The 26,313-nt window shown below is 38.7% G+C and overlaps 1 protein-coding gene across 1 annotated transcript; it reads right to left on the bottom strand.

The window, feature by feature from the left end:
• Positions 2,667-4,313, bottom strand: LOC107645933. Its single transcript, XM_016350091.1, has 3 exons — positions 4,064-4,313; positions 3,129-3,262; positions 2,667-3,071 (listed from the first exon to the last, which is right to left on the bottom strand). The coding sequence occupies exons 1-3, from the start codon at positions 4,311-4,313 to the stop codon at positions 2,667-2,669; spliced, it is 789 nt and encodes a 262-aa protein (XP_016205577.1).

Genomic DNA, 26,313 nt, shown 5'->3' with positions numbered 1-26,313 from the left:
GGAGAATATACAAAACCATGCTATTTCTTGAATAAATATGGGTAAAAGGTGATAAAATCCCCAAAAATCAATACAAGATAAACCCTACAAATGGGGTTTGTCACATAGTCAGGCCAAAAATTTGTGCTTTTCCGGAACATGTTGACGCCAAAGCCAAAGCCAACTACCCCTATCCTCCCAACTAAACATCTTCTTACTGAGGCACAAATAACCACTACGAGTATCATAAACATTTGAAGCCGCACCAGTCCAACACCAACCGACCTCTGAACTAGCTTGAACATCCGAATTTTAAGAGTTAATGTTGCTCAATAGAGACTGATTCAGAGGAGAATATATATTCTCAAGGTTTCACTGTCCAGATGACCAAAGGTCCAAGATCTTGAGATCCGAATCAGAAATATGAACATAATCTATCTCATGACACAGTCGCCCCTCTCTTCTCCATTTAGAAAACCAAAAGTTCTGTTCCAAATTCCCAATGCACCAAATAAAATCTTCCTTCAAGATATCCCAAGCTCGACATATACTCTTCCAAACATAAGAACCCCTTCCTCGAGACCGACTGAAATAATCATCCTTAGAAGAATGGTATTTCTCCATCAACAGTTGAACACATAACTTGTCATGATGGTGAAAATATTGCCAAACTAGCTTTTCAAGAAGAGAAATATTAGCACAAAAAAGATCTCTAATTCCCAGACCGCCAAACTTCTTAGAGGTGACCAACACACCTTCCAGTTAATTAGATTCGGGCCTTTACTATCAGCTTGACCCTTTCTATAGTTTCACATCATGGAATCTATCTTATTAGTTACTCCTTTAGGGAAGAGAGATACTTACATGCGGTAAGTAGGAATCGCAATCATTACCGAATTGAGCAAACAGAGTCTACCCGCCTTATTAAGCAAGTTTTAACTCCTATGCCACCTTGAAAGGATATACTTTATATTAATTTGTTCAGCATCAAAAGTCACGGTAATGATTTCTTAGATGTTAATGAGTCAAATGATGATATTTAACGAATTTTTAGAAATCGTTTATTGTTTCATTTTGAATTTATAAGTTTGTAAAAATATAGATTTTCTGAAATTTGAACTAAAACACAAAAGTTGAATGTCTATTCTTATTTATTTTTATTTTTGATATTTTATTTGAATCCAAATAAAGGGTATTTTCTTATTGACATTTATATTTTAAAAGTAGTAAATGTCAATAATATGTACAAGTAGTAAATCGAATCAACTAGATCTGATTTACTATGTATGTTGCAGAAACAGTAAAACGAATCAACTAGATTCGATTTACTATTGATAGAGCATATCTACTAAATTGACGATTTACTATTTATATAGCATATATAGTAAATCGAATCCAACTGATTCGATTTATATTGAAAATGTGTAAATCGAGTTTGATTATTTCGATTTACATAGATTTATTTTAGGACATGTATGTAAGCTTTTTCGTTTTAGAATATTGGTGTAATATTATTTTTTATTTGGTTTGTTTGTGTGAATTACACCCAAAATTAGTCCAATATTTAAAAAAAAACAAAAAATAATACACCACAAAAAAAAAAGAGATCAATCACAAAAGAATACTTTGGTTCCAGATTTGGGATCTCAAATCTAAATTTTTGAACGAAAAAAAGAAGGAAAAAAAAAGAAAAACAAGAAATAAAAGAAATTAAATTATTTAAAATAAAACAAATAAATAACTAATTGATCTTTTATTTTATTAAAATATAATTTATTTAATATTTTTAAAATAATGTATCAGTTATGTATTTATTTGCTTTTTATTAAAAAGTAATTTATTAATGTGAAAAATACTATTTTAGACTCATCCTCGGATATTCTTTTTAAGTAAGAAATACTACACTTCTTATTTATTAAGTAAATTTTAGCTCTTCATTTATTGTATTAAATATCAATAGCTTGGATTTATAATTCTGACTTTAAATTTAGAATTTAGAATTCATAATTTAGAGTTTAGAGTTTATGATTTAAGATTTAGAATTTAATATTTAAGATTCATGGTTTATAATTTGGACTTTAGAGATCAAGAAATGCTGCACTTCTTACTTTTTTGGGAGAGCATTATGTCATGACCTTGGACACACTCCAATGCTACCATGCCGCTATTCAGACTTACTCAACTTCTTGAGTTAAAACCAAGTCAGCCTAACTCTCAATACTTAGCAAGAAAGCTAAGAACACAAGAGAATACAAAAAAAATGAAGTTTTAATGGAAAGAACACTTTATTACTCAAGTGTTTATTATAAATGACTCACTTACCCAAACTTTAACTCTCACCCCTATTTATAGCCATCCATCTCCTCAACGGATGGTTAGGATCAAATCTAATCAATGGTCTAAATTAATCATTTAGAACATTCACTACAAATATCTATCCTACCACAACTTTCTAAATACTTCTAGAGTATTCCATATTACTCTTTACACTTCTATATACATCTACACTCTTCTAGAATACTCGATGACGTCCCAGAGTCTTCTAAAACTTTCTAGAGTATTTCAAGACCTTCTAAAGCATTATAGAACATTCCGAAACCATCTAGAGTATTCTCAAACACTCCAGAAAATTATACAAATACCGTTAAATTTAACCTTCTAAAATTTACCGTGATATTCTTCCCCACCTATTGCGCAGACATCCTCGTCACGTTCTGTTCATGATAGCACTCTAGGTAGTCTTGGAATTGCCACAGATCTTCACGAGCTTCCCAGCTAGCTTCGGTTATGGGAAGTCCTTTCCACTTGATCAAGTATTGGATACTTGGTGGTACTCCTCTTCGTCGCACGACGCGATTAGCTAAGATCTCTTCGATTTTCTTATCAAAGGATCTAATCACCACAAACAAAGCACGACTCGAGTTACCTCTACTCGATTCATCTTGGTCTTCATGATATGGTTTAAGCATACTCACATGGAAGACCAAATGGATCTTCATAGAGGGAGGGAGTTGTACTTTGTAAGCAACCTCTCCAACATTCCCAGTGATATCAAATGACCCTTCGTATTTGTAGATTAAGCCCTTATGGACCTTTCGAAAGGCTTTGAATTATTGTGGAAGAAGTTTAATTATTACTTTATCTCTTACTTGATAGTTTGCATATCTCCTCTTCTTATCAGCCCATTTCTTCATCCTCTTTGCAGCTTTGTCGAGGTAAGAATGAGTGGCATCTTCTTGTTCTTCCCATGACTTAATCATATGATAAGTTCCAGGAATCTTCCCTGAGTAAGAGAAAGAAAGAGAGTGTGATGTAAGTGGCTATTGTCCAGTCACATTCTCGAATAGACTCTTCCCTGTGGACTCACTCCTTTACAAATTGTATGAGAACTTAGCAATATCTAGGAGTTTTGTCCAATCCTTTTGATTAGCGCTTACAAAATATCTCAAGTAACACTAGAGTAAGGCATTCACTCTCTTAGTTTGTCCATCAGTTTGAGGATGGAAGCTTGTCAAAAAATGAAGTTCCTATCTAAGAAGTTTGAACACCTCTGTCCATAGTCGTCCTGTGAAGCAAGGATCTCGATCACTAATAATGCTCTTAGGTAATCCTCAGTACTTTACCACATTCTTGAAGAAAAGTTGTGTTGCTTCCTCTGCAGTGCAATCAGTAAGGGCAGGTATAAAGGTAGCATACTTTGAAAACCGATCCACTACCACGAAGATAGATCCAAACCCTCAGACTTCGGTAAGGTGGAGATGAAATCCAAAGACACACTTTTCTACAGTCACTATGCCGGAGGCAGAGGTTCTAAAAACCCACTTGGTGTCTTATTTTCAATCTTATTTTGTTGGCACACAAGATAAGTCTTCACATAGCTCTCTACTTCATCTCTCATTTGAGGCCAATAATAGGAAGATCCAATGAGTGTCAATGTTCTTTGTTAACCTTGGTGACCAGCCCACTTTGTGTCATGACATTCTCTTACCAACTTTCTTCTTAGATTTTTTTTATTTAGGGACGTATAGTCTTCCTCCTTTGGTGTAGAAAATGTCATCTTCTAGCCAAAATCTTTTGGTCTTACCTTCTTTAGCCAACTCCACCAACATCTTGGCTAATGGATCATGATGCAACCCTTCCTTAATGGTATACACAATATCCCCTTCGACCATGGAAATGACTGCCAACTCAGCCTTACGGCTCAGTGCATCTGCTACTATATTAGTCTTACCTGACTTGTATTCAAATTCGAAATTAAACTCAATTAAGAAATCTTGCCACCTAACTTGTTTGAGGCTTAACTTCTTCTGAGTTTGAAAATAACTTGTAGCCATATTGTCTGTCTTAACGATGAAGTGTGAACCAAGCAAGTAGTGACGTCAAGTTCTTAGACAATACACCACTGCGGTCATCTTCTTCTCTTGGACGATGTATCATCTCTCTGTATCATTCAACTTGTGACTCTCAAAGGCAATTGTATGTCCCTCTTGCATCAAAACCCCTCCAATAGCGTAGTCAGAAGCATCAGTGTGAACTTCAAACACCTTTGAGTAGTCAGGCAGTACTAGTACTGGTCCTTCTGTGATAGTAGCCTTCAACTCATCAAAGGCCTTTTGAAACTCCTTTGACCATTTTCGAGAGTGATTCTTCTTGAGAAGATTAGCTAATGGTGCAGTCTTGGCAAAGTATCCCTTGATAAACTTCTGATAGTAATTAGCCAACCCAAGGAATGACGTCAATTCATATACCTTGTTTGGCAGCTCCCATTCTTTGATAGTCTTACCTTTCCTTGATCCATATAGAGAGTTCCATCTTTAATGATGTATCCCAAGAAGTAGACTTCTTCCCTTGCAAATGAACATTTTCCTTCTTCACATATAGGTTATTCTCTCGCAAGATCTTGAACACGGTTTGTAAGTGATTTACATGTTCCTCCAAGGTATTGTTATAAACAACAATGTCATCCAAGTAGACCACTAGAAACTGATTAAGATAAGGTCGAAAGATCTCATTTATCAAAGTATAAAAGGTTGTAGGAGCATTGGACAAGCCAAAAGGCATCACCAATCACTCATATGATCCATACCTTATGACACACGTGGTCTTAGGCTCATAACCATCAGCAATCCTCACTTGGTGATATCCTAACCTCAAATCCAGCTTTGAGAACCACTTAACTCTACCAAGTTGATCAAACAAATCAGCTATCAAAGGAATAGGGTATTTATTCTTGATGGTTACCTTGTTAAGTGCTCGATAGTTGATGCAGTCTCAACGAACCATCATGCTTCTTTTGGAACAAATTTGTTGCGCCATAAAGTGCCTTTGATGGGCGGATGAATCCAACATCTAGCAAATCCTTGAGTTTCTTCTTCAACTCCTCAAATTCTGGCGGTGCCATCCTATAAGGTGCTGAGGCAGGCGGCTTTACTCCTGAATCCAATTTAATTTTGTGGTCCACCTTCCTCCTAGGTGGTAGTTATTTTGGCAACTTGGGAGGCATCACATTCTTATTTTCTTCAAGGATTTTCTTGATTTTGGGAGATACGTCTTCTCTTTTAAATGCTGACTCATCTTGTAATAGAGCCAAATATGTAATCTCTCCCTTCTTGAACCCTTTCTTGAGTTGCATAGTAAAGAGTATCAGTAGTCCTCTAGCTTTAGAGACTATAGGGACCATGCATAGAGACCATTTTTTCATGATGCATACTATATCGTAATATGGCATAAGTATTATATTTGCCTTCCTTTGAAAATCGAGCCCGATGACTATTTTGAAATCGTCCATAGGTGCTACTGAAAAATCCACAAGGCCATTCTAAGAACCAAGAGTCATCTCAATCCCTTTTGCTACTCCCTTAAGGGGTTCACCCATGGTATTCACAGGTTTGAACCAGTCATTCTTTTCAGTAATCTTCAACCTAAGCATGTTTGCTTCACCAGGCATGATGAAGTTGTGTGTAGCACTAGTGTGATCATAGTCATGATAGATTTTTCATTGATAAAGGCTTTGATATACATCAAGCCCTTCTTTTCTACAGTGCTTGCCTCTTTTCCCTTCATAGCATTCATAAGTTGGACAAATCCAACACACTTAGTTACTTGGATTGAGCCTCTCGTTCCTCGATAATAGATGCCAGAGTCCCTATCTTGGGACGGTCCTTCATTTGGTGTGGTCCCCTTGCACATGAAGCATCCTTCTTTGGGCACGAAAGCCTTCTACTTTTTCTCGTACTCTTTCTTTGAAGAGTACTTCCCTTCTTTCTTGGTTGAGAAACTATTTCCCTTGTCTCCCCCACCTTTAGTAGAACTTAACTTGGAGGAAGACTTAGGTTTAGAGTCTCCCCGATAATACTCAGTGAGTAATTTGATCACCATGATGGCCTCATCGACATCCTTAACATTTCTTCTTTGTAATTCTTGCTTTGCCCAAGGTTGGAGTCCATCAATGAAGACGAACAACGCATCCTCTGATGCTAAGTTGGGAATTTAAAGCGTAAGAGTAGTCACTAATTGATAAATCACAATTTTTTTGGTTTATCTTGTATTGAATTTGGTGTATTTTATCAACTTTTCCTACATTTATTCTATGAAATAGCATGGTTTTGTGAATTTCTCCTAAATTGTGCTTAAGAGTGAAAACATGCTTTTTAGGCCCTTAATTTGCTAAATTTAAGTCTCTTTAATTCCATTCGATGCCTTGATATGTTTATTTAGTGATTTCATGCTTAGAACGCAAAGATTGGATTGAAGGAATGAAGAAAAAGTATGTAAAAGTGGATAATTCATGAAAAAATAAAGTTTCAGAAATCTGCCATGCGAGGCGTACGCATGACCAGAGTTCGTCAAGCGACGCGTACGCATGACCTACGTGTACGCGTGACAACAGCACGTGACCTCATTAAAGGCAATATACTAGGGCGATTTCTGAGCCCATCCAAGCCCAATCCAACTCATTTCTGATGCTATTGAATCCAAGGATTGAAGAGGAATGAACCAAGTAGTCATAGAGAGGTTTTTACCATGTTTTAGGATATAATTCTAGAGAGAGAAGCTCTCTATTCTCTCTAGAATTTAGGATAGATTAGATTAAATTCCTCTTAGGCTTAGGTTTTAATTGTTGTTTTGATTTAGTTCCCTTGCAATTTATTGTTCTTACATCTTTGTTCTTTTAGTTTTATTTGCTATTTCCTTTATATTGTTGCTTTTATGTTCATGACTCTTGTTGGATTTTTATTTTCTATTAATACAATTTGATGTTTCTTTATTTATTAATGCTTAATTGAGTTGTTATTATTGTTTTCTTATATTGGGTAGTTTAGATTTTATTATTTCTTGCTAATTTACTATGCTTTCCTTTTATGCCTTCCAAGTGTTTGATAAATACTTGGTTAGATTTTAGTGTAGAATTTTGTATTCTTGGCTTAGGTTGAGTAATTAGAGACTCTTGAATTGTCAAATTCTTTTGTTGATTGGTGATTGAGGATTGCTAGTTGGCTTGAATTCCACTAAAGCTAATCTTTGATTAGGACTTGTGGATTAGAGTTGACTGTGCTCACTTGACTTCCATTCAATTATTAGAGGATAACTAAGTGAGAGCAAAAAACAACTACCATCAAATTGAGGATGATAATGAGGATAGGAATTCTAATTCTCGCCTCTTGCCAAGATCTTTCTTAGTTGATAGCTTATTTTCTTGTTATTTACATTTCTTGCTCTCTTATTCCAAAACCCCAAAAATACTTCCCCATAACCAATAACATGCACAATTTCCTGTAATTCCTTGAGAGACGACCCGAAGTTTAAATACTCTCGGTTTTTATTGGTTTGCACTTGTGACAAACAAATTAAACTTTAATTGAGGGCTATTTGTTGGTTTGGAACTATACTTCAACGGAATTATTTTGTGAAAATTCCTAACCGACGATTTCCCTCTATCACTAATCGTACTCTTGTGCTTCAAATCCCTCGACTTCTTCCTTGCTTCAACTCCCTTTTGAAATTTTCCCGTGTGGCTATGTTGCAATACCCTTTTCCATATCTACGTACTTTCTCCTCCACTATAAAGTAGCATTATTAGAAAAATAGAGAAATGCAGTGCATACCTTTATTACTTCTTTGACCAACCCTTGACCTTCGAAGTACCTCTTCATTTGCCACAGGAAGTTCTCCACCTCTTGAGCATCCCTCATGCCCTTGAACTCCTTCAACTTTGGGAGATCAATCTTTGTTGTCTTCCTTATAATGGTTGGTCGCGATTTTACCTCCTCGAACCTCCTGGAATAGTTTCAAAGAATTATTAAGCTTTTCTTCTATTTGGAGGATGTTCTCTTTGAAAATATATCTAGTTCTCCCAACACATGAGTCTCGAGGGTCTCCTTATAATGGTTGGTCGGGATTTTACCTCCTCGAACCAAATTCGAACCTCCTCGAATAGTTTCAAAGAATTCTTAAGCTTATCTTCTATTTGGAGTATGCTTTCTTTGAAAATATATCTAGTTTTCCTAACACATGAGTCTCGAGGGTCTCTTTGTCGTGTTCTATCCTTTGGAAGCGCTCATCTAAAGATGATAGAATATTCTTCAATATAGAAATTCTCTTTTCTATGAAGTTAGAATCCTTACCTCTAGATGTAAATCCTGCGTAATTAATGAATAATTAGCTAATAAATTAATTATTAATCCAAGAAATTAGAAAACAGAATTTTATAGTTTAATGAGAAAGAATTAATTAAAACGTGAATTTTGACACTAATTTTAAAAAATTTGGTCCAAGATTGGGCCGAACTAGGCAAACCAGGCCCAAGGGCCCAACCCTAAACACTTAAACAATGAGCATCAGCTCATTTTCTCTTCCTCAACATGTGAAGAACGCCGAACACAAGAGGGAAGAAGGAGGTAAGCTCCCAACCCTAACCCCAACTTCAAATACATATATCTTCCAACTCCGAGCTCTGATCCTTACACCGTTTGCGGCCACGTGTTTACCGTATCAAGCTCTGAAAATTTCGATAATTAATTTGGTAAGAAACTCTTACTAACACTCTCAGCATTGTCTACCCCTAATTTTAAAAAATTAGAGCCATTGGGTATTGAGATTTGATGATTTTGGTGTCTAGGATCAAGCTAGCTTGAGAAAACCACTAAGTTTTGTCCCATTGGTACTTAGGTAAGGTGAGGATTCTCCAACCCTAGTAAATTTCTTGATTAATTGTGATTAAGCATTAAGTTGGTGCATTTGAATGTGATAATATGTGTTAGGTAGTGTATATGTGAATTTGAAACTCATTTAAAGATATTGGAAGCTTGATTAAGCCTTGGGTGCTGAGATTTTGGTATTGGAGGCTTGTGATCTTGCCAATTTTGGTGTCTTTGGTTTAGGGGAGAAATCAGCCAAGGTATGATTTTAGTTTCTCATATGTAATATATAATGTCTTGTGAAAACTTATGCTAGACGACCATATAGGATAAAATGAATCATATGTTGGTACAGATTTGGTAGTTTTGATTATTGAATTATGTGTTGTTTGATGTGGTTATTAGGTATGTTTGTTGTTAAATGGATGTGGTGAATGGTTGATGAAATAATGATTATTTTGAATAACAATGATATATTGATGATTGAGTATAGATGTGGTATTGAATGTGAATGGTTGGGGTTGGAATTGGTGAAAGTATGTATGGAAGTGTTATGATATGAATGTGAAATTCTAAGATGTGTTTTGGTATGTTTTGGTGATGTTTGAAGGTTTGCAGTGTTGGTAATGAGTTATGATTTTGATAAAATAGAGGTTGGAGAAATTTGTGAAAAACTAAATTTTTGGCCGGACTTCGGCGAGCCATAACTCGGCTTTCGGATCCCCAAACTTTTCCAAACTTATTTTATATGAAACTTGAGTCCGTGAAGTTTACACTATTTGAAGAACGGGTAAAAATGATTTTTAACGAAAGAGTTACGCCCGTTGGAAGTTGGAGGTGTAAAATGTGAAATATGTACTTTAACAGCTTTTTAAGGAAAATGAAGGTGGTGTGTACGCGGGCTTAAGGCTGCGTACACGGTCATTTGCTTCTGTTTGGTGCACTCGTGTATGCAGGCAAGTACTGCGTACGCGGCATGGGCAAATGGGCACTCACGTACGTGGGAACACGGCCGCTTACGCGGTCATTCGCCTCTGTCCAGTGTACTCGTGCACGCGAACAAGGGGTGCGTATGTGAGTTGAGAAAAATCATACTTCTGTGTACGCAGGACATAGTTCACGTACGCGGGACTCTGTTTTTTATAAAATTAAATTTTTGTGTTTTAAACATGATTTTAAACCTCTAAACCTCTATTTTTACTCTTTTAGACCCTAAATATTAGTTTTAAGTATAGCGAAGAGATTAAGCTAAGAAAAGGGGGGTAACTTGGAGGTGAAAAAAGTTTGAGACATGATGAATTATGAATAAGAAGTGCAAAGATATGATGTATATATGATGTTTATGGCCATAATGAATGATTATGATTGATTATGAATGAAAATGATTGACGATATGACGTATGCACTTCTTTTATCTGAGATACGAGTTTCTCTGGGTAAGAGCAGTGACTTGCCACCATGTGCTCCAGATCGAGGCACTCGATACTCTGTTGTCGCAAGATGTGGTCAGACACTTTAACACCCCGAAAATTTTCCCAATGAGCAGAATTTAATTATGAATGAGAAAAAGCTATGCATAGACTCTTAGGGATACGTGCACGGGGACTGTCCAGGGTTTAGCAGCCGGACATGTCGAGTTGGCTTTATAATTGACAGATGAGACTCATCAGCCATAGGGCATGCATACATCATATGCATATGTTTGAATTGCTTGCTGGTGAATTAATTGGGTGTGCTTTTGTGAATCACTATGTATAATTGCCATACTTACTATCTGTATTATCTGTATCCTATTTATGTTTGTCATTGTTTGCTTGTTTGTTTGTGTGATTCCATCGGAGTTTGGAGGATTGGAGGAAGGCGAAGGATTGAGGGATTTAGCTAGAGTTTAGTAAGATTTAGAACCTTAGATAGCCTACCCTAGTTGTGGTTTACAGTTTATAATCTTTAAGATTCAAATCTGAGGGTCGGAGTTCTACGATTGCCTCTGGCTTTTCCGGGACCTTATATCTTATGTATGTGGCACATTTACCATACTAAGAATCTCCAATTCTCATTCCATACGGATATTTGTCTTTTTCAGATGCAGGTCGAGAGGTACCTCGCTAGGCGTCTGGAGTTTCTCTACAGCAAAGTGGGACCTTTGGGATGTTGTATTTTGCCATGTCTAGATATATCTATATGTATAGAATTCTCCTTATATTTTTAGATGCAGGTCAAGAGGCACCTCGCTAGGCGTCTAGAGTTTCTCTGCAACGAAGTGGGACTTTTGGATGTTGTATTTTGCTATGTTTATATATATCTATATGTATAGAGCTCTCCTTGTATATCTATGTTTTACTTTTGTGCCGAGGTTTGAGGTTTTGTGGAGAACTAGGGTTTATTTTGAGTTCTTTACCTTTTGGGATTTATATGTATGTATGTAAATAATCTCCGGCCAGCCTTAGCTTTGTAGGCTGTTCTCAGAACTTGAATATTTTGTATCCTTGACTCTCTTCTCTCATTGTCTATACATATATATATGTCCATATGCTTTTTCGTACGCAAGTAAATGTCATTTCTGAGCGTTGCGCTTTTAATTTCACGATTTTTCTTTAACCAACCTTCAAGGCTCCTCAAATATTATATTTTTTCAATTATTATATGTATATATATTTTATAGAGGTCGTAATACCACACCACCTCTGTTTTACGGCTTAAGCGTAAAGCTTTGTATGGTAGGGTGTTACAAATACCAAGTAATCCCTCTTAACTTTTATTTACTTATTCTGCTTTTCGGTTCATTTCTAAGTTTAATTGAGGTTCATTTGAATCCATAAAATGAATTTGATGTGTTTTTAATCCTCTGCTATTAATTGAGGTTCATTTCTTAGTTTAATTAGAAAATCTTGGTTGATGATTTTAATTTAGTATCTTTTTTATTAGAAAAAATACCCCTGAAACCCCGGTTACATTTTTTAGAAGAAAGAAACGGCATGAAAAAAAAAGGAAAAACAGAGTTTACAACCTCCAACTATATAAGTTGAAATGCTTACGATGGTCTTTTAAATTTAGGTAATAATTTTTGTTTAATTAATCACACGAAATTTTTGTTTAGTTATCAATAGCACAACACTTGATCCTCAACAACAAATCCTTTTGTAATACCACACTATCTCTATTTTACGGCTTAAGCGTAAAACTCTGTGTGGTAGGGTGTTACACTAGGCTCACTTGAAGAACGCACCTTCTTACCTCTCCATTGAGAAGGAATGACATCCCTTCCTCTTTGAGATTCAACATGCTCCATGGTTACATTAGAAGCCATACCCACAAACCACTTGTGCTCCCTCTTGAACCTTACTCGGATGACAAATTGTCACGGCTTTGGACACACTCCAACGCTACCATACCGGCACTCGGAGTTACTCAATCTCTTGAGCTAAGACCAGGTCAGCCTAACCCTCAATACTTAGCAAGAAAGCTAAGAACACAAGAGAAATGATGATTTGGTGAAAAGAATACCTTATTACTCAAATGTTTATTTCAAATGACTCACTCATCCAAACTCTAACTCTACCCCCCCTATTTATAGCCATCAATGGATGGTTAGGATCAAATCTAATCAACGGTCTAGATTAATCATCTATAACCTTCACTACAAATATCTATCCTAACACAATTTTCTAAATACTTCTAGCTAGATTATTCCATATTACTCTTTACACTTCTATATAAATCAACACTCTTTTAGAATACTCTATGACTTTCCAGAGTCTTCTAGAACCTTCTAGGATATTCCAGGACCTTCTAGAGCATTATAGAACGTTCCAAAACCATCTAGAGCATTCTCAAACATTCCAGAAAACTATACAAACACCGTTAAATTTAACCTTCTAAAATTTACCGTGACAATTAGCATTCATCATTATTTTGGCCTCTAACATTTTGGTCAAATACTAATTTGGTCTCTAATATTTTGAAATATCCTATTTTTGTCTTAAAAAGTTTCAATTGAATTTAATTTTGTCCTACCATTAAATTTGACATGAATAATAACTGGAATGAGTGACGTGGATGTTAACAATATTATTAGTTAAATCTTATCTTCTTATTTTTGTGTATTAGAGAAATATAACCACAATCTTCTTGTAACACTTCATTTTCTCATTTTTCTTCTTCAAAAACTCAAATTCTATCAATTGATCTTCTATACAGAATCAAAGGAAAAGCTTTTATGTTGGTAACTATTAATGGTCGATTGATGCGTGAGTATCTTTTCTTTATTTTCTTATTATTTTAGATATAAATATATTGAGTTTTATTTAGATTATAGTGTTTGAAGCCTATTTGGCTGTTATTTTGAGTCAGTTTAGTGTTTTGATTATTTCAGGTGAAGTTTGGATCGGTTTGACAGAATTCGTGTGCAAGAAAAGAGAAGAATTTTGAATCTGCTAAGCTGGCACTAAATGCTGCATCTGGCGTTTGGCACCCAGGGGCTTTGGGACGTGTGCAACCATTCTACCAAGCTGGCACTAAACGTGAACCTGGTCGTTTAGCGCCAAGTGCCTCGTGATTCATACCAAGCCTCTGCCTCGTGGGGTGCTAAATGCCAAGACAGAATTGAATAGGGAGTTACTGCCACCTGGGGAGTTAAATGACGATTCTGGCATTTAGCACCAGTAACGCAGATCAACCTAACCCAAAGAAGCATTTTTAGTAAAATTTGGCTTTTAATTATTGCATTTTATTTTGTTTTAGTTATTTTTATTTACAAACAAAATCTTTTAGATTTAGAATTTATTATTTGGTTTTATTTTTAAATCAAATTAGGTTAGATATAAAAGAGAAAAGAGTTAGCCCTTCGGGCTCCTCTCTCTTACGCATCTCATTCCAGTTTTTACACTTTGAACCCTTGTTTTCTCTCTAAACCATGAGCAACTAAACCTCCCCTGTTAAGGTTAGGAGCTCTATTTGTTCTATGGATTGATACTATTGCTATTCTACTTTTAATTATGTATTGATTTTAATTCAAGGATTTGTCTTCGTTCTTCGTCTTAGGGACTAGGTATATTGGAAGATAAACCTTGTTCTACTTGCGTTCTTGTTAAATCTTGGAAAAGCAATTTACTTGAACAATAGCTTAAAAATAATTCCTCCTAAACACTAATTACTTGGATTTAACGGGATACGTGACATGTAACTTATATTTGGGTAATTAAGATTTTTGTGGCTAATAAACTAGAATTGGATTTAATCCTTTAATCCTATATTAAGTGACCAAGGAATTGGCAGTTGATTAGGTTAGAGGAAATTAAATCACTAAGGAATTAGGATTTAATCAATCACAGTTTTCGTGGATTGAATCTTGCATGATTAAAGTAGTTGGTAAGAATCATTAATTTGGAAAATTAAACATCTCTGAAACCTTAACTGTTCTCTCACATAGCTTTCACTCCAAATTCATTGTTTGCCTTCTAAATCTCTGAAATTACAGTTTAATGCAATTAAAACCTCAAAACACCATTTTCTACCTGCCTGATGATGCGTGAGCAACTTTCCTATCTTTTCTTAGTGAATTTGCATCCAATTTGTTGAGTTTTATAAAGAATTAATTATCTTTTAGCCAATATGGATGCTACTTTGAGTCTTTTGCAATTTTGTTTATTTTAGGTAGCATTCGGCTGGATTTGATAGAGTTTCTGCAGCACAAGAATCAAAGGAGATGGCAGTGAGGAGTGACGCGTATGCGTGACTGACGCGTACGCGTGATTTGGAGCTTTTCATGGCGACGTGTGCGCGTGACTAACGCGTACGCGTGAATTGAAGATTTGCACAGCGACGCGTGCGCGTACCTGACGCGTCCGTGTGACTCGCAGAAAAGACCATCGACGCGTACGCGTCACATGCGCCACGTGCAAAAAATGCAGAAAAACGCTGGGGGCGATTTTTGGGCTGTTTTGACCCAGTTCCAGCCCAAAAAACACAGATTAGAAGCTGCAGAATGGACAAAATAAGTGGTCCCCACCCATCAGCTGAAGACTTGTTAATTAATTCTAATTTAAATTCAAATTTAAATTTTAGGAAAAGATATTATTTTAATTTAAGATATTAGATTTTAAATTATTAGGATTAGATATAAAAGGGAGAGGAAACCTCTCTTTTGGAGGGGGTTCCGGGAGACATCCTAATTCTATACAAATTTACATTCTGTATTCCATAACTTTCTACTCTGAACCATGAGCAACTAATTCATGTATGGGTTTATAATTTAAGAATTGTTTTTGCTCTTTATCTTATGAATTTGGGTGGAACGGAAGTATGACCCTCTTTCTATTTGAGTTCTTGTAAAACTTGGAAAAGCTCTTTACTTGAACAACAGCTTGAAAACATATTCTCCTAAATTTTAATCAACTGGATTTAACGGGATACGTGACATATAATCCTTTTATTTTTGGGTAATTAGAGTTTTTGTGGCATATAAATTGAAATTTGATCATGTAGCTTCTAATTGGAATTAATTGACCAAGGAATTAGCAGTTAATGAATTTTAGAGGAGAGTAGAAAGGTCTAAGGAATTAGGGTCTAGTCACATATAGTTTGTCATAAATTAAATCCTACATAATTAAAATAGTTAGTAAGAAAAGTAAATCCGAAAAATAGATAACTTTGAAGCCTTAACTGCCTTCTCAATATTTTATTCCCAACTTATTTATCTGTCTATCTTTAATATTCTAAATTTACTGTTAATGCTTTTGAACTTCCAAACACTATTTTCTGTTTGTCTTACTAAGCCTATCAAACACTATTGTTGCTTAATCCATCAATCTTTGTGGGATCGACCCTTACTCACGTAAGGTATTACTTGGTACGACCCGGTGCACTTGCCGGTAAGTTTGTGGGTTAGAAATTACCGCACCACAGGCATGCCATGACCTTGGTAGCTCTCGCCCTTCTAGTTCAGACACCCTGTAGTAGCCTTTTCCCAGTACCTCTGTGACTCGGTAGGGTCCTTTCCAGTTAGCTGCTAGCTTCCCCTCTCCCAGTCGACTTGTTCCGATATCATTTCGGATTAGGATGAGGTCGTTGTTGGCAAAGCTTTGTTGTACTACCTTCCGATTGTATCTTGAGGCCATTCGGCGTTTTAACGCCTCTTCCCTAATCCGAGCTCTTTCTCGGATTTCTGGAAGTAGGTCGAGTTCTTCCCTTTGAAGTTGGGAATTGGCCTCTTCACTGTAGTCGATCACTCTGGGCGATCCTTCTTCGACCTCCACTGGGATCATTGCCTCCATCCCGTAAGCTAATCGGAAAGGTGATTTCTTTGTGGTGGAGTGTGGTGTTGTCCGATATGCGCATAGGACTTGTGGGAGCTCTTCAGCCCAGGCTCCCTTCGCGTCCTGTAATCTCCGTTTTAACCCAGCCAGTATGACTTTGTTGGCAGCTTCTGCTTGTCCACTAGCCTGGGGGTATTCTACGGATGTGAATTGGTGCTTTATTTTCAAGTTGGCCATCAATTTTCTGAAGCCTGCGTCTGTAAACTGAGTGCCATTGTCTGTGGTGATGGAGTGTGGAACTCCAAACCTTGTGACAATATTTCTATATAGGAATTTTTGACTTTTTTGAGCATTGGCGTTAGCTAGGGGCTCTGCCTCAATCCACTTTGTAAAATAATCTACCCCAACGATGAGGAACTTGACCTGTCCTGATCCTTGAGGGAAGGGCCCAAGGAGGTCGAGTCCCTATTTTGCAAATGGCCAAGGTGAGGTTACGCTGATGAGTTCCTCTGGTGGGGCGATGTGAAAATTGGCATGTTTCTGACATGGTGGACATGTCTTTACGAATTCCATTGCTTCTTTTTGTAAAGTTGGCTAATAGAATCCAGCTCGGAGTACTTTTTTGGTGAGAGCTTGTGCTCCGAGATGGTTGCCACAGATGTCACTGTGTATTTCTTCTAAAACTTCCTTAGTGTTGGAAGTTGGCACACATTTTAACAGTGGTGTTGAAATTCCTCTCTTGTATAGAGTATTGTTTATGATGGTGTAGTATTGTGCCTCCCGCTTTAACCTCTTTGCCTCCTTCTTATCTATGGAGAGTGTTTCTGTTTTGAGGTAGTTAATTATGGGAGTCATCCATCCTTGATCCAGACCTATTATGGCTAGGAATTTTTCTTCTTCCGAGATTAAGGGGTTCTGCAGTATTTTCTGGATGAGGCTTCTATTGTTGCCCCCTGGTTTAGTGCTGGCTAGTTTTGAGAGCGCATCAGCTCGAGCATTCTGTTCCCGAGGTATGTGGCGGACCTCATATTCTCCGAGTTGTCCGAGTTGTTCCTTGGTTTTATCCAAGTACTTTTTCATGGTCGGATCCTTGGCTTGATAGCTTCCTGCTATTTGTGAGGTGACTACTTATGAGTCGCTAAAGATGATAAGTTTTTGAGCTCCGACCTCTTTAGCCAGCTTTAAACCGGCCAATAATGCCTCATATTCGGCTTGGTTGTTTGAAGCAGGGAACCCAAATTTGAGGGAAAGTTCTATTTGGGTTCCCTGGTTGCTTTCTATTATCACACCTGCGCCACTTCCAGTTTTGTTCGAGGAGCCATCTACGTAGAGATTCCATTCTGTGGGGATTTTCGGAGTGTCGGTAAACTCTGCAATAAAGTCGGCCAGATACTATGATTTAATGGCTGTCCGAGCTTCATATTGAAGGTCAAATTCGGATAACTCGACTGCCCATTGTAAGATTCTTCCTGCTAAATCTGTTTTCCGCAAAATGCCTTTTATGGGCTGGTTGGTCCAAACTTTGATAATGTGGGCTTGGAAATATGGGCGAAATCGTCGAGACGTTAGTATGATAGCATAGGCGAATTTTTCTATTTTTGGTAGTTGTAGTGCTTTGCTAATGAAGTATATAGGTTGTTGTCCACTTTCGTCCTCTCTGACCAGTGCTGAGGCTACTGCCTGATTTCCTACTGCGAGGTACAACACAAGTGGTTCTCCTTCCCGTGGCCGAGTTAGAATAGGTGGTTGTCCTAAGAACCTTTTAAAATTCTAGAAGGCATGTTCGCACTCTGTTGTCCATTCAAACTTCTTTCCCTTTCTTAGAGTGGCGTAGAAGGGGAAAGATCTTATTGCTGATCCGACTAGAAATCTGGACAAGGCCGTCAGTCTTCCATTGAGTTGTTGCACTTCTTTAACACAGGTCGAACTCTTCATGTCGAGTATAGCCCGACATTTATCCGGATTTGCCTCGATTCCTCTTTGCGTGAGCATGAAACCTAAGAATTTGCCAACTTCTACTGCAAACGTGCATTTTGCAGGGTTAAGTCGCATACCATGCCTTCTTATAGTGTCGAATACTTGGGTGAGGTCAGACAGTAATGACTCCTCACTTTGTGTCTTTACTAACATGTCGTCCACGTAGACTTCCATGACTTTCCCGATGTGATCTGCAAAGACTTTATTCATTAATCTTTGATAAATGGCTCCTGCATTTTTGAGTCCGAATGGCATAACGACGTAGCAGTAGTTTACTTTTGGGGTTAAGAATGAGGTTTTTTCTTGATCAGGTGGGTACATTGGGATTTGATTATATCCCGAATAAACGTCCATAAACGAGAGGTATTTGTATCTGGAGGAGGCATCTACCAGAGCGTTGATACTTGGGAGTGGATAAGGATCTTTTGGGCAAGATTTGTTGAGATCAGTGTAGTCGGTGCACATCTGCCACTTCCCATTTGATTTTTTCACCAAGACGACGTTAGCTAGCCATAGTGGGTACTTGACTTTCCTTATGAATCCTGTCTCCATTAGATCTTGTACCTGCTCTTCCACAGTTTGGGATCGTTCTGGCTCGAGCTTTCTATGTCTCTGCTGTACTGGCCGAGATCCTGGGTATACTGCCAGCTTGTGGCATATTAGCTTAGGGTCTATGCCTGGCATGTCTGCGGCCTTCCATGCGAAGAGGTCGACATTATCTCTTAAGAACTATATGAGGGACTCCTTTACGTCTCCTTTTAGGATTGTGCCGATATTGGTTGTTTTATCTGGGATATCTCCGATCTGGACTTTTTCTATTTTGCTTTCGGGTTGTGGACGAAGTTCTTCCCGCCCTCGAACTCCCCCGAGTTCGATGGTGTGGATTTCTTCTCCTCTGCCTCTAAGGTTCAGACTTTCGTTGTAACAGCGGCGCGCCGTCTTCTGGTCTGCATTTATCGTAGCTATCCCTTCTGTGGTTGGAAACTTCATGCACAAATGTGGAGTCGAGACTACTGCGCCGAGCTGATTTAACGTTGTCTGACCTATCAGGGCATTGTAGGCTGAACTCACGTTGACCACGATGTAGTCTATGTTGAGTGTTTTTGACCGGTTTCCTTTTCCAAAGGTTATGTGCAGCGAGATGTATCCAAGTGGCTGGATTGAAGTGTCTCCTAGCCCGAATAAGCTATTCGGATATGCTCTGAGTTCCTTTTCCTCTAAGCCGAGTTTGTCGAAGGCGTTTTTGAATAAGATGTCAGCCGAGCTTTCCTGGTCTACCAGTGTGCGGTGGAGATTAGCGTTAGCCAATATGATAGTGAGGACCATGGGGTCGTCATATCCCGAGATGATGCCAGCTGCGTCCTCTTTAGTAAAAGTGATAGTGGGGATGTCGGGTGCTCTTCTCCTTCCTCGACATGATATACTTCTTTAAGATGTCTTTTGCGAGATGATTTGGAGATTCCTCCTCCCGCAAATCCTCCGTGTATCATGTGGATATGTCTCTCCGGGGTATGAGGTAGTCGTTCAATTCGTCCGACGTCTTCGTCCCTTCTTCTTTTTCTTGGCTCATCTGCTTTGCTGGCTAAGTACCGATCTAGTTTTCACTCTCTCACCAATTTTTCTATGACATTCTTCAAGTCGAAACATTCATTGGTGGAATGTCCATAGATTCGATGGTATTCACAGTATTCTGTCTGATTTCCTCCTCCTTTCTTGCTTTTAAATGGGCAAGGTGGGGGTATCCTTTCAGTATGGCATACTTCTCGGTAGACATCTACAAGAGACACCCGAAGAGGGGTGTAATTGTGGTATTTCTTGATCTTTTCTCCATGCTGATCTTCTTTTTTCTTAGACTCTTTATCCTTATCTCAGGAGGAGTAGGAGAATCCAGACTTTGAGGTCTCTCCTAGTCGAGAGTTTTCCTCCATGTTGATGTATTTCTCTGATCATTCTTGCACTTCATTCAGGGATGTGAGATGTTTTTTCGATATTGAGTGACTAAAAGGTCCCTCTCGTAAGTCATTGATGAGACCCATAATGGCTGCTTCTGTTGGCAGACTTTGTATGTCCAGACATGCTTTGTTGAATCTTTCCATGTAGCTGCGGAGACTTTCCTAATCTCCTTGCTTGATCCCTAATAGACTTGGGGCATGCTTAGTTTTGTCTTTCTGGATAGAGAATCTGGCTAGAAACTTCTTGGCTAAGTCGTCAAAGCTTGACATGGACCTAGGGGGCAGATTGTCGAACCATTTAATTGCTGTCTTTGTCAAGGTAGTCGGGAAGGCTTTGCAGCGGACTGCATCTGAGGCATCAGTGAGATACATTCTACTTCTAAAATTACTGAGGTGATGGCTGGGATCTGATGTGCCATTGTATAGAGTCATGTCGGGAGATTTGAAGTCTTTTGGGATTTTAGTCTTCATGATCTCTTTGGTGAATGGGTCTTGGTCCTTACGGGAGCTATCTTCGTGGCTGGATCGAGTAGTTTTGGTTTTGAGATCGGCTTCGAGCTTTAGGAGCTTGTCCTCTAATTCGCAGTGTCGCCTAGCTTCCCTTCGTAGGCCTCTCTCGGCTTCCCGTTGATACTCGACCTCTTTTTCGAGTTGTTTTAGGCGATCCTGAAGTGCCTCCATGGCTTCCGTGTTTGGTGAATTCTTGTCTTTGTTAGGTTGAGAAGTATCGTCTAGTGTAACTTCTGTGTTCTTATGTGGCATTCTGCTCTCCAAATCAGAGTTGTGGTCGTTGTCAAGGTTGTCCACCATGATGATAGGATGACTTTCAGGTTCCCCGGCAACGACGCTAATGTTCCGAGGGTTACCTGAAACTGTAGGTCGATCTCGAACAAGATCTTCTGTGCTGATCGGCGCTGACGTGTCCGACTTGTAAGTGGTGGCCGGAGCTATCGCTTCCGATGTGTTGGACTGGTGGTGATGCTGATCCTTGGTCACCGGAGGGTGGTGGTACCTGCAAGGAACTCTGATGCTTAAGTTAGCAAGGGTATTAGGCAGGTTTTTAGTAGAATCAGAGTATGAGTTATATCTGGGTGCTCCAGTGTATTTATAATGGTGAGGAGTGACCTTCTTGGAGATAAGATAGTTATCTTATCTTATCTTATCTTTGAGTGAAGTCATCTTATCTTCAAGAAAACTACCCTTATCTCTATAGGCTTTGGCTGCCTTTGGATTTGGGTCGTGTTCCTCTGTTTGGGCCCCTCTTGGGCTTTTCTGGTGATTTGGCCGAGCTCTTGGAGAAGAGGTCGGATAGTCCTGATCTGAAGAGGTCGGTCGGCTTGTTGTCAATCATCCCGGGTCGGACATCTCGACCTAGGTATGAACAGCATCCATGAAGGAAAGGTACTTGTATCCGGAGGAGGCATCTACTAGAGTGTCTATGCTTGGGAGTGGATAGGGATCTTTTGGACAGGCTTTCAGTCACATCCTCCATTTTCCATTTGACTTTTTCACCAATACGATGTTGGCTAGCCATAGTGGGTACTTGACTTCTCTTATGAATCTTGCCTCCAGTAGAGCTTGTACTTGTTCTTCCATAGCTTGGGATCTTTTCGGACCGAGCTTCCGATGCTTCTGTTGTACTGGCCGAGATCCTGGGTATACTACCAGTTTGTGGCACATTAGCTTAGGATCTATGCCCGGCATGTTTGCGGCCTTCCATGCAAAGAGGTCGACATTATCTCTTAGGAACTGTATCAGAGATTCCTTTATGTCTCCTTTCAAAGTCGCCCCAATATTTGTTGACTTATCTGGGACGTCCCCGATCTGGACTACCTCGATCTCGCCCTCCGGTTGTGGACGAAGCTCTTCCCGACCTCGAACTCCCCCGAGTTCGATAGTGTTGATTTCTTCTTCTTTGCCTCTAAGGTTCAGACTTTCATTGTAACATCGCCGCACGATTTTCTGGTCTCCTTTTATCGTGGCGATCCCTTCTGAAGTTGGGAATTTCATGAATATATGTGGAGTTGAAACTACCGCGGCGAGCTGATTTAGCGTTGTCTGACCTATCAAGGCGTTGTAGGCTAAGCCTACGTCGACTACGATGTAGTCTATGTTGAGTGTCCTTGATCGAGTTCCCTTGCCAAAGGTTGTGTGTAGTGAGATGTATCCAAGTGGTTGGATTGGAGTATCTGCTAGTCCAAACAAGCTGTTCGAATATGCTCTGAGCTCTTTTTCCTGTAGGCCGTGTTTGTCGAAGGCGGATTTAAACAAGATATCCGCCGAGTTTCCTTGGTCCACCAGTGTGCGGTGGAGATTAGCGTTAGCCAATATGATAGTGATGACCATGGGATCGTCATGTCCCGGGATGATGCCTGCCGCGTCCTCTTTGGTGAAAGTAATAGTAGGGAGGTCGGGTGCTCTTTCTCCTCCCTCGACATGATATATCTCCTTAAGGTGTCTTTTGTGAGATGATTTAGAGATTCCTCCTCCTGCAAATCCTCCATTTATCATGTGAACATGTCTCTGCGGGGTGAGAGGTGGTCATTCAGTTCGTCCCACCTCTTCGTCCCTTCTTCTTTTTCTGGGCTCATCTGTCTTGCTAGCTAAGTACTGATCTAGTCTCCCCTCTCTTACTAATTTTTCTATGACATTCTTCAAGTCGAAGCACTTGTTGGTGGGATGTTCATAGATTCGATGATATTCATAATATTATGTCCGATTTCCACCTCCTCTTTTGCTTTTGATTGGTCGAGGTGGTAGAATCTTCTCAGTGTGGCATACTTCTCGGTAAACTTCCACGAGAGACACCCGAAGAGGGGTGTAATTGTGGTATTTTTTAATCTTCTCTCCATGTTGATCTTATTTTTTCTTAGACGCTTTATCCTTGTCCTGAGAGGGGTAGGAGAATCCAGATTTTGAGGTTTTTCCTAATCAAAAGTTTTCCTCCATGTTGATATACTTCTCTGCTCGTTCTTGTATTTCATTCAGAGACGTAGGATGTTTCTTTGATATGAAGTGACTAAAAGGACCTTCACGTAGGCCATTGATGAGACCCATGATGGCTGCTTCTATTGGCAAATCCTATATGTCCAGACACGCTTTGTTAAATCTTTCCATGTAATTACGAAGACTCTCCCGATCTCCTTGCTTGATCCCTAATAAGCTTGGGGCGTGTTTGGCTTTGTTGTTCTGGATGGAAAATCTGGCAAGAAATTTCTTGGCTAAGTCATCAAAACTTGTGATGGATCTAGGGGGTAGATTGTCGAACTACTTAATTGTTGTCTTTGTTAAAGTGGTCGGGAAGGCTTTGCATCGAGTAGCGTCTGAGGCGTCAGTGAGATACATCTACTTCTGAAATTGCTGAGATGATGGCTGGGATCGGAGGTACTGTCGTTGGGGTCATGTTCGGGAGCTTTAAAATCCTTTGGAACCTTAGCTTTCATGATTTCCTTGATGAAGGGGTCTTGATCCTTGTGGGATGTGTCATTGCGACCGGTTTGGATGGTTTTGGTTTTCAGGTCGGCTTCGAGTTTTAGGAGTTTGTCCTCCAACTCTCGGCGTCGCCTAGTTTCTCTCTAAAGGTTTCTTTCGACTTCCCATTGATGTTCGGCCTCTTTTTCGAGCTATTTGAGGTGATCTTGTTGAGCTTGTAGGGCCTCCATGATTTCTGTGTTTGGCACATTCTTGTCTTTGTTTGGTTGAGGCGTATCCTTTGGTGTGGTGTTCGTGTTCTTATGCGGAGTTCTCTCCTCCAATCCGAAGTCGTGGTCGTTGTCAAGGTTATCTGCCATGGTGATGGAATGACTTCCAGGTTCCCCGAAAATGGCGCCAATGTTTCGAGAGTTATCTAAAACTGTTAGGTCGATCTCGAATGAGATCTGCTGTGGCGGCCGGAGCTAATACGTCTGACTTGTTGGAGGCGGTGGTGGTGCTGATGTAGTTGATCCTTTGTCACTGGAGGGTGGTGGTACCTACAAGAGACTCCGATACTTAAGTTAGCATGGGTTTTAAGCAGGTATTTTGTAGAATCAGAGTATGAGTTATACCTGGGTGTTCTTATAATGGTGTGGAGTGATCTTCTCTTGAGATAAGATAGTTATCTTATCTTATCTTTGAGTGAAGTCATCTTTATCTTTAAGGGAACCGCCCTTATCTTTTTAGGTTTGGGCTTCCTTTAGATTTGGGTCGTGTTCCTCTGTTTGAGCCTACTTGGGCCTTTGTAGCAATTTGGCCGAACTCTTTTATGAAGAGGTCGGGTAATCCTGATCCGAAGAGGTCGGTCGACTTGTCTTTAACCAGCCCGAGTCATACAGCTCGACCCAGGGCATGAACAGGGGACCTGACCTGAAGAGGTCGGTCGCTTTGTCTTTAATCAGCCCATGTCGGATAGCTCGACCCAGGATATGAACGGTAAGGATGCATATGGTCAAGTGAGCTTGAAATTTGAATCTTTGATTAACCTAAGCGCTTACCAAACACATATAACAACCTATACAATTCTAATACACCACCTAGCTACCCATGATTCCCACTTTTTCACATACTCATGAATTCTCTTCAATTCATATTCCATATGCATTGTTATTATTACTTTACTTTGGGACATTTTTGTCCCCTTTTTATTGTTTCTTTTTCTATATATTTTTCTTTTTCTTTCATATATATATATATTTTTTTTTCTTTATCATTTTTTCACTAAAGTATATACAAATGTATCAATGCATATGGTTTTAACATTTAGTGTATGAATATGTACCCAATTTCCAAGATCTTCAACAAAAATAAAAAAACACACTTTTACCTCAACCAATGTTCCCAAGTTTCCCATACCCAAATGATATACACCCTCACTAGCCTAAGCTAATCAAAGATCCAAATTAAGGAACATTTATTATTTTTCACTTAGGGATAGTGATGTGCTAAAATTAAGAACAGAAGGTATTAAATAGGCTCAAAATTGGCTAACAATAGTTGATGAATGGTAGGCTATTTGGGTAAGTGAGCTAAATGAAATGATGGTCTCAACCATATAAATGCATTCATACACAAAATAATGGATATAAAGAATCAAACAAATCAAAGATTACAATCATAGAGAGAGAATAATACACACAAGAATGGAAATAAGTGGTTATATGATGTAACCACACAATTTGGCTCAAAACTCACATGCTTATGTGTTCTTAGATAAAAAATCATGTTCCAAAATAAATTCTTCAAGCAAGTTCAACAAAAAAAAAATTTCAAATTGGTAGGGTGCCCTAAAATAATTTTCTTAGAAAAGAAATCATCACCTCAACCAAGTAGTCCTAACAAGAAAAAAGTGGTAAAAATATGTACAAATTCTAACTAACATGCAACCTATCATTTAATGCAACAACTAACTAACAAAGAAAATTAAGCATTGGTGTTGGAAAAGGAAATTGTTACCCACGAAAGTCGGTTGGACGACCTCCCCACACTTAGAAATTTGCACCGTCCTCGGTGCATGCAAAGAAGAGCAAGGTGGATGGGTTGCTATAACTGATGAGCTTCTTCAAAAGGTTGTGCAGAGGAACTTGTTTGTTGCCCCATTTAGAAGCTTTTCCTTTCCCTTCTTGGTGGCCGGCCTAAAAGGAGAGAAAAAAAAAGGAAATTAAGCCTACGACAAAGATATCAAAGTAAATAGAACATAGGCGGGGGCTAATGCCAAATAAGAGTAGGGTTCTCAACTACATGGTAGTTACAACATGTTAGTGAAAAAACAATATGAGCTAAGGCATATCAATTAATACTTGATGCAAAAGTGAAGTCAAAACATAAGTAAATGACATGAAGAGCATGTTGAGCATCAAGTTCAAACAAGAAAGAGTGGGTAATGAAAGACAATATGAGTTCATATCAATGCACAAAGGGTGCAAGAGTCATCAAAGATTAAGCATTGATTTAAAAGTTTCATCACCCAACAATATCAAACAAGTCAAGAAGCACCAAAATGTTCTAAGAAATTCTCAACAGTTGAGTAGAAGGATTCAA

This window comes from Arachis ipaensis, chromosome B01 (assembly GCF_000816755.2).
Source record: "Arachis ipaensis cultivar K30076 chromosome B01, Araip1.1, whole genome shotgun sequence".
NCBI classification, from domain to species: domain Eukaryota; kingdom Viridiplantae; phylum Streptophyta; class Magnoliopsida; order Fabales; family Fabaceae; genus Arachis; species Arachis ipaensis.
The sequence above is the reverse complement of the archived record's forward strand: the minus strand, read 5'-3'. Positions and strand labels throughout refer to the sequence as shown.

Coding starts and splice junctions, on each gene's coding strand:
- LOC107645933 (XM_016350091.1), bottom strand. CDS start 4,313: ATGGCTACAAGTTATTTTCAAACTCAGAAGAAGTTAAGCCTCAAACAA. Junction 3,263..4,063: donor GGTGGAGTTGGCTAAAGAAG/GTAAGACCAAAA, acceptor TCTCTTACTCAG/GGAAGATTCCTGGAACTTAT. Junction 3,072..3,128: donor GGAGATATGCAAACTATCAA/GTAAGAGATAAA, acceptor GCCTTTCGAAAG/GTCCATAAGGGCTTAATCTA.